Consider the following 16,038-nt stretch of genomic DNA (forward strand, 5'->3'; position numbering starts at 1 on the left):
TATATATTATTATTTTTTTAAATTTTTAATATATATTTAATACAATTAAGCTCTGTAGCTTATTTTTGTAAAATTATAATAAGAAAAAATGCGAACCCCTTTGGCGCACTTCCATAGATTTGATAGAGATTTGCAAAATTATTTCTTTCATTTAATATAATTTAAACTGAAAATATAGCACCTTCATTTAAGACGCCTTATCAAGTTGAATTTTAAGGCTACTGTTTACATATTATATTTTGCATTATTTCAAAATAATTGCCTTAAAATTTCACTTATACAAATATAAAACGGAAAAATTAACGAGGTTTTAGTAAATATGTTTAATACAGCTATAAGACTGTAACAGTTTATAGTACTCTACAATTATAACATGTGATATTTCTTACAAGGTACTTACATTACAAATAACCCCACAGATCTGTTTATTCTTAACGTTCAATTTGATAAAGATCTTTGAACAATAAAATAAACATTAATTTTAATTTAAATAATATATAATTTACATATTTGTTTCTTTTCTTTCTATATTTATCCAATTGATATATTAATTTAAAAAAAAATAATATTAAATATAAAGAGATAAATTTAATAATAGCAATTTAAAAATATAAATAATACCAGTAATTATTAAAATAAATTAAAAGATGCAAATATGTAATGATTAAAGAAAGGAAATTAATATAGAATATGCTTGTTACATTTCATTCAATCATGAATGATTATTTTCATACTTTACCATTTTCCATTTTTAACATTTTTTTTTATATTATTTTCTGTATTTTATATATTGATTTTTAGCAAGACATAAACATATAATAACTTTTTAAATAACAATTCATTTTTTTTTTGTCTTCTTGTTCTCTTATTCCATTTAATGAAATATAAAAAAATGATCTTAAAAAAATATAAAAGAACAATGTAATTTTATCATAACATATTATATATGCAAATAATTTAAAAAAAAGATATAAACTCTTTAAATTTCTATTAAAAAGTGACAAATCTTTAAATAACATTGATAGAAATATGTACAAAACTTTAAATGGAGTCAGTGGCTTTTCTTTTTCTATTTTTTTTTTTTTTTTTTTTTTTTTTTTTTTTTTTTTTTTTTTTTTTTTTTTTTTTTTTTTTTTTAATATCTTGTTATGTGATGTTCTTATTTGTATAATAGGCAGAGTTTACAATAACCATAAGCAATAAGCATTTCCTTATTTTAATGAATTTGACGAGTATTTGAAGGAAATTGCGAGTGCAAATCGACAGATTGTTTATAACGCCACTGTTTTTTTCTAACTATTAATGTTTAAATTTCAAATTACTAACTTGATACTAATCTTATTATTTATTATCGTATGATATCACTTCGTAATATGTCAATGAGTTACCAATATAAGAAAAGTCTTATTAAAATAATATATATAATTGTAATAACGAAATTTTTTGTTATTCAAAATATTTCGTTACAAATATCATATTACACGCAGTAATTATTTTTATCAAAGTTACAAAGAAATTAATTTGTCAATGAATAAATTCAGTTGCAATTAATTCAGTTGCAATATTTATATTAATCGTACATTTTTTGTAGCTTAGAATATGTTCTATACAGTTTAATGTTCTTTAAAACAGATTGTTGACTAATTAGAATTATACATATAAAATCAAAGTATTATAATCAAAGATAAATTTCCATTCTTTTTATAAAATATTTTGATTTCTATTAAGTTTAAATCATCTGTCTTGCTTTAATTTTAGTTTTTTTTTTAATGTTTTTTCTTAACATCTCTATTATACAATAGCGTTATATTTATAACTGTATGTCATATTAGATTTCAATTGTATAATAATCACTGCACATATATTTTGAATGTCAAACTTCTTTGGATGTAAATTTCAAGGCATCCATTAGATACTGCATCAAGCATTTTTAGCTATAAGAGCATCAATTAGTCGAAGTTTTGCTTTTGCTTGTTTATATGATTCGTAAACAGTTGTAACTTGCGGACCACGATCTTCTCTTTGCATTCTACGACCAGTACGAGCTTCAAACTGTGCTTCTAATTCTTTTAAAGCTCGTCGTAAACGTTTTTTCTCTTCTCTAGTTAATTTTTGTTGAACTAATAATTCTTCTCTGAGACAGATAAAATTATATAATAGTATAATTGGTTAATTTGATTATTTTTATGAAACTGATTTTAATAAATTATATATTAGAAACTCACTGTGGTAATGCATGAAGACTTTCATTGTTACTACGACTTCCTTCACTACTGCTGTGCTGACTATCACTATCAGTTGGTAATTGATCTATCGAATCTATACAATCCAAAATACCTCTATGTGACATATCAGGTTCACTAGCTCTTCTTTCTGTATCAGATGAATTATTAGGTAAATTGGACGATGTAAAATCCATTGCTTCATGTTCCAAAATAGTAGCTAATTCTGAAATACTATCTTTATTTTTGTTCTGTAAGAGATATATTTAAAAATAATTTATATTTCTATATAGAATTTTATTATTATTAAATTTATAAAATTCAAAATATACAATATCACTTACCACGCCTGCTCTAATAAGTAGTCTTTTTAAAGTTCTATATTTATCATATAAAGGTCGTACAATAGCTCTATCTTCTTTAGAAACTGGTCTTCCAAAAGTATTTTCAATATGAAGCAAAGCTTTTTGAACAGCAGTTTTTTCATCTATTAATTGTTCATAAGTTAATTCTTCCATATTTTCGGGTCTGTTATATTTTATTCTCTTTTCATTTAGTTTTTTTTCTATTTCTTTTATCATTTCTTCCATTGATATTGCTCTAGACTTTTCTTGACTATTATTGTTGTTTGTTGGACTATCATTAGCTATTTTTGTTTTGTTATTTTCATTAGCTAATAATGCACTAATTGGATCTTCTTTTAATAACTTATGCTCTTTTCGCAATTTACTTAATTCTGTACATAATCGTTTTATATCTCTATTACTCATTTTATCAGAATGACTTGGACGATAACCAAAATTTTCTTCAAATTCGTCTTCATATTTCTTTATTTTTTTTTTCAAACCATTTATATATTTAGTTAAATTTTTTAATCCAAGTTCTGCAATATTTGGAGCACTAGGTTGCATTTCATTTTCAGAATAAAAACGTCTAGGTAGTAATAACGAATTTCGTGGAGAAAGCATAGCTTCTACTCTAGCATCAACAGCTTCATCCTATAAATATGTGATTAATACGTAATATTATTATTAAAAGTAAATAATAATAAAGACTAATACTCTACTGTTGTTTACATTTTCTTGTCGTTGAAAAGTCCAGTTCGTTAAACTGGGATTATTTAAATCTTCATGACTAACTGTTGGCGGACGAGCAGGAGATGGTGATCGACTCGGTCCGCTGCTCAACATTTCCAAAAAACTTTGTGCTGGAGATCCATTACAACTATTAGAATTTGATGATAAGTTATAAATATTATCAGCTTCTTCTTCGTTTTCCTAATAAAAATATTTTAATTTTAATTTATAATGAAGATATATATATATATTCTTTTTTTTTTTTTTTTTTCATATAATTCAAAATCATACAAATGCAAATTTTACCTTACTAGAATTTTCTGTATCCACAATCTTATGCACTCTTCTTCTTCGAGGTTGTCTTCGTCCTCTTGGAGTAATACTTCGACTGAAACGTTCGCTACTTCTTATTTTTTCAGCATCACATTCAAATTTTTCTGTTTCTAAAACTGTTTCACAAGGTGAAGAAGTTGGTGGAGTTTTCTTGGATATAGGTGAAACATTTGTCCTTTCGTGTAAAGGAAGACTTCCGCATCTCTATAAATAATATAAATATAAATAAAATTACTATTCTATAAATATAAATAAAATAACTTATGTTCGTGAAACACAATTTGGATTTATACATTATATATTGTAAGTTTATTAAGAAAACTTACCACACCATGACCCATGTCTTGTCCAAGTTGAGATAAAATATGTAAATGTTTTTCGCTATTAAAATCTTCGTGACTGCTCACGCGTCTAATTGTATCTGTAGTTTCAGCAGGACTTTCAAGAACACGCTCCTCACTACTACTTCTAAAAAAGTTCAATTCAAAAAAATTGTTCAATAAAAGAATTCATTAAATTTAATATATAATTTCTTGAATAAAAAATGATTTCCATTTCATTATACCTTATCAATTTTCGTTCTTGACAACACGATTCGTGACGTTCTTTACGTTTGCGCGGTTTCAGCGCGCAAAGTAATGATGCACCTTCAAAATCTTTTGGTTCGTCTTTTGAATCTTTGCAAATTTTACAATCACTTGCAGGGATCACACCGTTCACCACGTTATCACGGATGCTGAAAAATCAATAAACAGTGCACTTAAAAATTTCTATTAATAATATCATTTTTAATTATTTTTTACAAAAATATTATTAATTAATATAAAAATAGAGAATTATGAAAATTTCTAAATCTAACACGAAATTTTTAAATATAATTTTTACTTTAATGAAAATAAAGAAACAATAATAAAGAGAAAAATTAATATCTAATTTATCAAATATATAAATAATTAAATTATATATGTAATAGTTTTAATAAATATTTTCATTATAGTAAAACAAAAAATAATATTTTTAGTTTTTTAAACTGATTTTTATTTCTTATTATTTCTTATTATTACTAAGTCTTACTTTTGTACAATTTTGTATAGGCATTTTGTATATTTGTATATTTTGTATGGCATTTTTTGTTAAATTGTAATAATATAAATCAGAATTTAAATAAAAGGATTAATTTAAAAATTTATGTAATAATATCAAAATATATTTTAAATGCCAATAATAATAACAGAAATAATAGGTGGCAGTAGAATTACAGCAGTAATAGTAAAATTATAGTATAAAAATTACACAATATAAATACTTCTATATTGAATAATCTATTGCAATAATATAATATTTGCATACATATTTTTTTTCAAGAATATAATTTTGAACATGCAAGGATTGAAAATACATATGTATTTTTTATATATATAATATATATTAATATATATTAATATATATTATATTAATATATATATAATAATTTGTTTTTAATATAAATATTGACATTAAAATATATGATTCTACAATTTTCCTGTAAATATTTATTGTAATAAATTTACATATACTCATTGAATTTTATATTCTTCCAACTTTTTTATTTAATTTCTTTCAACTATTTTTTAGCCAAATTTCTATTATTAAAAACTAACACAATGGTTAGAAATTATGATGAGAATTACCTAAAATTCATAAAAACAACTGAAAATATTATTAATTTTTTTTAATAATAAAATAAAATATAAGAGATTATATAGTATTATATTATTCAAAAGTAATTAATATTCATTTCTTTTTTGTACATGTAATTAATTATATAAAATGGCATCTGAATATCTAACTGAATATTAAATGTATTGAATATTACAAATTATCTATAAAATTATAAAATAGGAATCGAATTAAATTTTAAAGCAAAATTATTAAAAAAAAATAAGAAAAAAGAAAAATACAATATATTTATCATAAAAATCGAAAAAATTATAGGGAATAATGGCGAAAAAAATTGTAGGATAAAATAATAGTAATAAATCCATATCGATAAGATACAACATATTATATTTTAACTTATTTTATTTCTTTATAAAAAAATAATAATAAAATGTTGCATATTGTAGTCATAAAAAAAGAAAATAACCGAATCATAATTAATCAATTATTAATTATATAAAATATATCTTGCAATGAGAAATAAATTACATTATTATATTTATCATGTTTTCAAGATAAATTCTTTGTCATTGTTTATTTAAAGATAGATGATATTTTCGTATAAGTATTTAAGTATAAAAAAGTAAAATTTTTTACATAGTATATTCTATTATCATAAAAAAATAAAAATAAATAAAAAAACAATAAATTTATATAGTTAGAACAATAAAAGAAAAAAATATTTTTAATAATAAATATATTTTTTTTAACACAAGTTAAATTATTTTTAATCATTAATTTAATATTGAGATAATTATATATATATATATATATATATATATATATATATATGTCATATCGCAATAACTTATCGATAAATACATTAAAACTTCCAATTGCGTAATTAAATTATTATTTAATAAAAAGTACATGAAATATTTCTAACTTTGGAAAGAATGTATATACTTTATGATATATATTTATTATAAAAATAAAGATTAAAAATAAATTATATTTTTATAGATTTTTTTTTAGTAAATTTTATAATAAATACCAAGATTTTGTATTACATTGATATTATATAATTCATTGTGTTTCTATTTTTAATCTTCTTCTTTAAATCGAATTATCTTTTGCGTTAATATTGTTTTAGATTCAGTTTGTTATGTTAAAGGGATCAATTTTTTAACTTGAATATTTTTTTAATGCCTGAAATTTATGAATGATAATTGCATTTATATTTTTAACAAACTCACAATATCAAATAGAAAAATCCATCCTTCAATTGCGTGTCATTTTGGAAAAGTATGTAATAAACTTACTGTACATATCCCTTTTGCTGTAGCAATTGCTCATGTAATCACGAACACTAACTTTCTTTTCCAATAGCGGACCACCGGCACGAACGCAAGTCTCTCGATGATTCGATGGAACATTTATGGTTGCCTGCTTGTGGAACTAGATGAGAGAGCGTCCTCAGTTGATTTGTACGTAAAGAACACGCACACTTTTTATTTGAAAATTCCAAAGAACTGTTGCCGTTTATAATGAATAAACAATACTTATTTCCCGCATAACTAAAAAAAAAGTTTGCTAATTTGGATTGAAAAACGTGTTTAGAAATTTAAACACAATATTAATTTTCAAGAGAGAAGTTAATGAAAATGACAAATTTTTATATTCATGTATATTATAATTTTCGATTTAATAGTATACATTAATTAAATAGAACTTCCAATTAATCTGCACGAATCAGAAATCAGATTGCGACTGCGACGTATGACGATCGACTCTCCTCTATATTCTGTTACTACAAGCTAACTGATCTTATAGTATATAATTTGTCTGCGTGTGACGAGTTTCTGAGTCTGTATATAGTGTCTATCAACCATGAACATATAATATACGTGACAACCTCGAATCGATAATATCGAAACTTCCCGTATTCTCGTGCTCATATTCGATTAGTATCGATTATACATGATTTCACACGATACTCTTGCTAGCTTGTTAAATTACATATGATCTTTTTTTGTCAATTTAATGATTCTTAATTTAAATTGCTTTTTATTTGGCAATTTAAATAAAATATTTGCTAAAATTTAATTTTTGACTTATATGAAATTCTCAAGATTTTGCAATTTTTGATAATAATAATAATTTGATACTTGATTCTAATGGTAGCTCTAATGATAACCTTCATATTAATCTAATGCTAGTTTCAATGATAATTCTATTAATTTAATTAGTATAATTATTTTTTCTATTCGATAAAATATAAATCCGTTTTTATTAAAATAAGATAAAATTAAAATCATTATTATAATATAAAATTTCATGAAATCACGATCTATGGCAAATATAACTTGAATACCTTAGCATCGCATGTTTGGTATCCTGACTCCTGACGTCAACGAATCGTTATTTTTGGTCGCCAATGTACATTTAGCGCGGAGCTACATCGTAAAATCACCGGTAATAGGATACAGACATATTTTAACTATGAACATTTGTGACGATCATGCTCGATTTGTAACAGCCTTGAAAGAATTTTAATTATATACATATATGTATATACACTCTTTGCAAAACCTTCAATTGTCAGAAAAAATTTTCCTCTAATGAAAAAAACTATTTTTAAGTAACTTTATTAAGTAATTTTTATCGGTCATTTCAATTATATTTTTATGTTTGTTGTTTGTTTATTTAAATATTATATTATTATATAAAATTAATCAAAAAATATGTAATTAAATAACAAAAAGAGATCTTGATTTTTAGATTATTCTTTTTTATATATTTTTCGTTAAAATTAAATTTATTAAATAAATTCTCTCTTTTCTTTCTTATATTGTATATTTTTACATTTATAATCAATAAAAACTTGTTAAAATTTTCATATTATTATCGTATAATTATGGGACAATATATTATTGTGTACACAAATATGTAATAAATATATTGATATTATAAAATATGATTTCTTATAATTGGTATTACTCAAAATTGATTCAATTATCAATTATATTGAAAAATATTGCATAAAATAAACTAAATTATAAATATATTCGTAATATTTCATAAACAATTATATTACGAATTTTTCTATATTTCAATTTTTTATAAATCAATAAGCAAAAATATAGATATAGAATATCTCAAGAGGAATAATACAAGGAAAAATGATTCTATATATAAAAAATAAAAATGAAAGTATTTTTTTAAAACTTCATTTTTGAATAAATTAAATTTTTTGTGCACAACTAAAATTAACTAATTCCTGATTGATAAGTAAAGTACAAATGAAAATAAATTAAAAGTTTGCAAATTTTAAATGAATTTTATAATATTTGATAAAAAAATGCAAACATAAGAAATCAATGGCAGAAAAAACTTGATCTTTTTATACTTGGATTTAATATATGGAATAAATATTAAAGATAGTAACTGATAAATTTTTTTATAATCTGTTCTTATTCAATTTAAAACAAGGCATGCTTTGTAATTTGTCAAGAAACCAGCACAAAAACTATTAATAATCTACTGCTATTATGTAATTCATGTGACTCAATGACTGTTCAAAAAAAAAGTATTTATATCAAATTTTATTAATCTTTAAAGTAATATTTTAATTAATATAATATAAATTTTTAATTAATATAAAAGTAATATTTGTTTTTATATTTTTTAATTTGCTGAAAAATTTATTATTAGTTAAATATCAAATTATAAGATTGGATGATTTCTCATCATCAAGCTAAATCGAGGAACTGCGCACTTTATTGGTAAAGTTAAAATAATTTCAGCCAAAATATCAAGGTAAAGTTTCTTGCAGTGAAATAATATACAATGTGTTAAAACAACATTTTTAGAATACATTAAGATTTCTTAATATATATAAAAAAGAATTTATAAATTTTTATAGTAATTATATAAATTTAATATAATTAATAAAGTATTTAAGTCTAAATTAAAATAATTTCTTCAATTTTCGAATAAATATAATAAATAATGTAAATAAATATCACTTTTAAATCATAAGAAAAATAAATTAAAGAAAATCGCTACTATTGTTCTTATATGATGAATATTGATATTAAAATTATTTCAGTAATTCTAATATATTTTATTATGTATTTATTATAAAAAAAAAACTAATTCTTATATTAATCATTCTTATTTGTTTTTTTTTCATTAAAATTAAAATTAAATAAATTAAATAAATTTAAACTGTTTGTGATATTGCATGTAATATGTATAAACACATATTATATACCTTAAAATATTAATCGAAAAATAAGTATGAAACAAATATTAGCTGAGATTTAAAAGATTTTAAGAAAAAAAAAATTTGATAGTATAAAATAATTTCACGATCGAGAACTAATGTGTATTCTAAATAGAAAATAAATAAATTAAATTAAATAATACATATAAATATTTGTTTTAAATTTAAAATATATAATATTAAAGAAATTGTTAACTCATAAAATCTCTTACACGTGTTTAATATAATTAAAATAAATTCACAATATATTAAAAATTTAAAGCTATTTCATTGCATTTTTTTTTTAAATTACGATCACAAATAATATCGTAATCGTATCTCTCTTTAAATAAAATCGTAGAAAATCAAATGATGTATAAACTTAAACTGGAAGTTTTAATATGTATTAATTAATATTGTAATTTAAAACATATAAAATATAAAAATATAATATAATGAAACGGTAATGTTATTAATAATTATAAACATTTTATAATTATTTCATAATTGCATTTTTTATAATGAAGTATATTTTGAATTTATATTTCTTTTTCTCTTTTTAAATTAAAATTAATTAAAAATATAACTATTATGAATATATTTAAAAATATATTTAAATAATTTATATATATATATATATATATATATATATATATATATATCTTTTAATAAAAAGAAAAGAAAAAAATACAATAAGTTATATTTATACAACTTACCAGTCCGGAAAAAGAGTAGATGCTTCAGCTAAGATATCACGAAGAAGCGTGGTAGCAGGTGGAACATGAGGTAGAATCACAGGGGCGAATACACCACAAACACCGGCGCTACGTCCATGTTTAGCTTCATATTTGCTTAGATAAAGAGCCAAATAACCAAGCAAACGATAATGGGAAGATGGTAGAGTTGATAGAAGTTCTTTCGTTAAATTAATCCAACAGTCATGATCGTTAGTATAATTCTCTATAAATAAATTCAACATTTTTGTCTTATAAATTAAAATTTTATATCAAAAAAAAAAAAAAAAGAAGAAATAATAATAATAAAAATTGATAAATGCTTACGGGCATGAATGGTCAATAATCTAGCTACAAAAGTTGATGGTACGACAGGTTGTGGCAATTCTTTTAGGTATTGCCGAAGAAGCGTTGCTGCAGTCAAAGGACAGGCTGCTGCTTCTAAATCAGCATCTCCTCTTCTTTCAAAAGTAGCCCTCAATCTTTCTGCCAATCTTGGACTTCCACCGGAGAGACGAAATACGGCGGCACTTTGAAAGCCATGAGTTTCGATATAATTACATAATCGATGTACCACAAAAGGTACACCTGTATCAAGATATGGCTCAATCGAATCTAGCCGAGTACCAAAAATCCTCGAAGATCCTCCGTTACGTCCCAACAATGATACTGCCAGAACGCGTTTCACTTTTGCCAAACGAGATTCGTCCTTGCAAATGAGTTAAATATCATATATCATTATTAAACGTTTACAATTTTTATAACATCACAGATTAATTAACATTTGAAAAATATGAAACGTACATAAGGAAAATTACCTTGTCGTGAACTTGTCGAGATCGTGGAGGGCTAGTTGAAGGTCCATGATGATGATGATGATGGTGATGATGATGATGGTAATAATGATGATGATGGTGGTGGTTGTTGTGAAGATGGTGATGATCTTGCTGAGGACGTCTCATCCCACTTTGTCTACACCGCGAACCGCCGCCGCCGCCGCCGCCGCCACACTAATTAAATTAATAAAATCCAATCTTCTTTTACTATTATTGAAGTATATATATTTTATATATATATATATATATATATATACACATACAATATATATTATATGTGTATATATATATATATTTTTTATATACAATTGTATATATAATATATATATTAGTAATAAACAAATGAAGTATATTTTAACTATTGTTAAATTATCAGCAATATAATTTTTAAATCTTTTACTGTCTACTTCTTTTACTACTTCAACAATACGTTCCAAAATAAATCTAATAGAAGACGCTACGTTTCTGTCGATAAGAATTCAATACCAATCGAACAATGGGTGCCGCGATACTTAATCTCTCAGTAGCTTGATTGATAAACTTTTTATGCAATACATTTCTTTAATATACATACAGTAGAATGTAACTATCGTTCTAGCCGAGGTCGTGTATCGATTAATATCAATGACGCATTATTCGTCGTTAAACATTTACCAAAGTTAACCATAGAAATCATTAGAATGGGAAACTCACAATGCACTCCCTCGCGACCTTCCACAGGTTGAAATAAATGGAGTTCAGCCTGGATATTACTTCGAGTTACACTTTCTGACTATTTATTCTTCTTCACAGTTGATTTTCCAGTGAATGAGATATACCTGATGGAAAAGTATCTTCGAAATTGTTTTGCGTGTCTTTCTTGAGTGCAAAAAAGATAAATAGTGAAAAAGCAAGTATTTTATTTAATAATACTTTCTTTTATATTGATCGTTTCCCTTATGTATCACCTTTTCGCTTAATTTTGAAAAATAAAGAATTTCGTTCGTTGAATTTATTTTATATGTATCTTTTCTGTTTGAGAATTTTGTCGTTTTTCGATGTTGTCGTTGATATAGGCGTTGACCTTGATGTTAATGTTCGTGATTAACGAATCACGAATCTTTAGTCTTACGCGAATGATTTTTTTTAAACAAGGAATAAGGAACTATATAAGGATATAAATGGATTAGGGAAATTAAGGACGGGTGAATATAGAATTTTCGAAGGAGAAAGGGACCGGCGAAGAAAAGTCTTTCGTCGACACACGCACGGAACTTTCGAGCAATTTTAAAGCGACGTTAATAACCAATACGACGTTAAAAAGAGATCGCTTAATTCGACTAGTTTTGGGTTCATGTCCCTATCACGGCACATCGCATCGAGCCCTTTCTCTAAGGCGAAGGGCACTGCCTATGGCTGTTTTAGGAAATGAGTCGACACCAGCCGTAGCGTAAGCATCGAGGGTCAGAACCAAAGATGAGTTTTAGGTCACCACTTCGTTCCTTGTCCTAGCATGATCCACATGTCTTCTTAAGGTGTTACTGCAACTTTCTGAAATTAATACGAATAATTTAATCATTTTATTTATTTTTTCACATCGGATTTTTTATATTTTTGTTCAATATTCAACAAAACAGAAATGATTAAATAGAGATTAGAAATTTTCTTTAAATTTTGCGACTTAAACAAATTATATCGAATTAAATTATAAAATTATAAAATTCAATAATTAATTAATTATTAATTAATAATTAATAATTTTCTTTCAAATAAAATTATAAAATTTAGCAATTTGAAAACTCTTAAAATGTTTTAATTTAAATATTATTTATTTTTATTATTAAAGAAATACAAATATGATTATTTCTAAAATTTTTTCTTTCTTTCTTTCACTTGAACAAATTGTTTACATAAATATTCATATAAAAAATTTTAATTCATTAACAAATAAAATTTTTTGATAATTATAAACTTATAAGAAAAATATAATCTTTTAATATCTAATTATATAATTATACAAAATAAAAATTTATTAGTTAATTCGATGTCGTAACTGGACTAACTTATAAAGCATTAATCATACAATCGATATTTCGCATGAATACCATGGAACGTTGTATGAGAATAATAGAAGGAGAAAAAAATTTTATCAAGTAAATTTATCGTAAAATATTATTCGCAAAAGAATTTTATGAAGTGTCATAAAAACATTGTTTACTTTTATAATAGACATTATAGAGAAATAAAATCAATAATAATTGAAAAATTATAATAAATCTGAATTATATATTCACACATTTATTTTAGAAAAACTTTGATTTTTACATAATTCATCAATTGATTGTTTTATATTATAAAATCTTATATATTAATAATATATACACGTGAAATATTAATGTATCAATTATTACAATTAATGCTTTGTTAAAAATTCTCTATACTAAAAAAAACAAATAGTTATTTAAATATTTCACTGTAAATATTTTTAATTAATAAATAGTAATATTGATCTTTTTGAAGATTTTTCCTAGATAATCACAAAAAATGGAGAATTATAAAAAAAATAATTTATAATTAAAATTGACAATTTCATAAAGAAAAAAGATAAATTGAATGAATAAAGAGAAAGAATAAAATATACCTCATAAAAACTACGATAACCATAACGATCAAAGCAAATCATGCACAAGCGCCCCACAAAGTGTTACTGAGTTTTCACGATCGTGTAGCTCCCCTTTTCTGTCCTATCCCTTGTTCACCTCTTGGCGTCTATATTCGATGATAGCCCCCTTTCACGTCTCTTCTGTTGGCGAACGGAATTCGAGTAGCGTTTCCAGTGTATCACATACCCCCTTAGCAGCAGATATCGCGAGGACGAGGGCGCATGCACTACCTTCAAGAATCAATAGACTGTTCTGGTCACGTGAAGCATCCGCGAAAACAGAGACCTACCTTAGACAAAGACAAAAATGTACATAGAAAAAAGAAGAGAATAATGAAGGAAGTATACATATGTATACTTACTCACTTAGAAAGAAAGAAAGAAAAAAAAAGAAAAGAAAGAGAGGAAGAAAGGAGAAAGAAAGCAAAGGATAAACGAAAGAAAAGATAACAAAACGATATAGACGAAGAAAAATATGAACAAAAATGAGAAACTATGAAAAAATAAATGGTATAAAATTAAAATGAAACAGAAGCAAAGCAATTTATAAATAATTAACCAATTTAATCATTTTATATAAAGTTCTTAAATAATAAATTTTATTTTATATATAGATAATATGTAAAATAATATATGTAAGCGTATATTAACATAATATACGTTAATTTCAGAAATTCTTTAATTATTATATATAATAACAATTGTAATTTATTTTATGTATTTTCAAATATTTATTTAATGAAATTCTATAAAAAGAAAATTGTAAATTTCAAAATTTATAAATTTTTTTTAAATTTTACATATTTATTTTCTTATAAATATTTTTTTTCAATGAATATTATTAATTTGATTCTTTATAAAATATTATAAAATAAAAATATATTATTGTATTTGTTCTTAATCGATTTCTTTCTATATTTTATTTTAATAAGATTCTGAAAGAAACAATTTGAATGTATGAAATTTATTTTAAGTATGTACTTCTTATTTATATATATTTATTTTATATATAAGATAAATATATCATATATATAAGATATGTATATATATATTATACTATATGTATATTTATTATATTTAATTTATATTTATTGTATGTATAAAAATTTTAAAGTTTTATATTAAATAAATAATAAATAATAAATAATAAATTATTATTAAATATGTTATAAAATATGTATAAAGTAATATATTTAATCAATTTCTATCATATCAACAAGAATAGAAACATGTACAATAAAATCTTTTCAGTTATATATATATTTATATATCATTACACATTTATGATTCTTATAGATTTTTCTTTTACTTTTTTTATATATTTATAATAATACAATAGAAAAAAATAAATGTAATTTTGTGTTTATATTAATTATTTTATTTAATATTCAATATATATATAATTATCCTTTAACAATTATTTTATAATAATTAATAAATAAAATAGTTATATTATTTATATATATTTTTAATATTAACTATACAAATATTTAATGACAAATTAAAAATATATGAAATATATGAAAAACTAAAAAATTAAAAAAAATCTATATATATATAAAATATAAAAACATGTATACATATGTATACAATCTGAATATAAATATTTCAAATAAATAAAAAAGAACATACCCTTCTATGATGCACATATTCTTTGTTTCACACATACAATAATTTTCGTATTTTTTTTTAAATTTATAACACATCTTATGAATCGCAATAAACTTAAACTTCATTACCAAAAATTAACGTATTATTTGAAATTTTACGAATATGAATAGAAAATATAGAAAATTAATCATTTTCCAATCAATAAAATTTACGTTTATGTTGTCAAATAAACAGATATGAGTATAGAAATAAGTGAAATATTTATTCTAACCTTCATTATAAAATAAATTTAAAATGATATATTTAATAGTATAGTTCAAAACGTATAATTGAATTATTTAAGCAGATATCGTGCTCACGACATTGATATAAAACACTATCATACGCCATATTAGTTGCTCTTAGATTTAAATTGATTATTGCGATTTATGAAAAAATATATTCGTTTAATAATTACATATAAAATTTCATGCATTAAATTTAAACTAATAAATAAAATAACTATAAAAGAATTAATTATATAACTAATATTTTATATAAAATAGAGAACATAAGAAACGTTTGAATTATTGAATATATTCGATTTCTAAGTTTTGATTTATTATTATTTGTAAATAAGTTTATAATATTTACATATTATTTACAGAAGAAAATATATTTTTACATAAATAAAATAGATT

General features: G+C 22.6%; 1 protein-coding gene across 2 annotated transcripts; it reads right to left on the minus strand.

The window, feature by feature from the left end:
* Nucleotides 1–1,072: 1,072 nt before the first annotated feature.
* On the minus strand, nucleotides 1,073–15,746 carry LOC410170 (protein FAM13A). 2 transcript variants are annotated; one of them, XM_026443185.1, is made up of 13 exons: nucleotides 15,380–15,746; nucleotides 13,727–14,033; nucleotides 11,800–12,636; nucleotides 11,089–11,280; nucleotides 10,598–10,979; nucleotides 10,253–10,496; nucleotides 4,197–4,367; nucleotides 3,958–4,099; nucleotides 3,605–3,835; nucleotides 3,299–3,499; nucleotides 2,567–3,220; nucleotides 2,226–2,473; nucleotides 1,073–2,134 (listed from the first exon to the last, which is right to left on the minus strand). In XM_026443185.1, exons 4-13 carry the CDS (start codon nucleotides 11,230–11,232, stop codon nucleotides 1,921–1,923), a joined length of 2,631 nt encoding a protein of 876 aa, XP_026298970.1. In that variant the 5' UTR covers nucleotides 11,233–11,280; nucleotides 11,800–12,636; nucleotides 13,727–14,033; nucleotides 15,380–15,746; the 3' UTR covers nucleotides 1,073–1,920. The 2 variants fall into 2 exon arrangements, with proteins under 2 accessions (XP_026298970.1, XP_026298971.1); XM_026443186.1 differs by having other exon boundaries at nucleotides 1,921–2,134; nucleotides 13,845–14,033.
* Between the last annotated feature and the right edge of the window lie 292 nt (nucleotides 15,747–16,038).

Source organism: Apis mellifera, linkage group LG10 (genome assembly GCF_003254395.2).
Source record: "Apis mellifera strain DH4 linkage group LG10, Amel_HAv3.1, whole genome shotgun sequence".
Lineage (NCBI taxonomy): Eukaryota > Metazoa > Arthropoda > Insecta > Hymenoptera > Apidae > Apis > Apis mellifera.

What these genes read in the sequence shown, in the direction of transcription:
- LOC410170 (XM_026443185.1), bottom strand. Translation starts at nt 11,232, where the DNA reads ATGAGACGTCCTCAGCAAGATCATCACCATCTTCACAACAACCACCAC. An exon ending in TCTACTCTTTTTCCGGACTG is followed by an intron (nt 4,368 to 10,252) that starts GTAAGTTGTATA and finishes TTGATTTTTCAG; the next exon opens with CATCCGTGATAACGTGGTGA. An exon ending in CTTTTCAACGACAAGAAAAT is followed by an intron (nt 3,221 to 3,298) that starts GTAAACAACAGT and finishes ACATATTTATAG; the next exon opens with GATGAAGCTGTTGATGCTAG.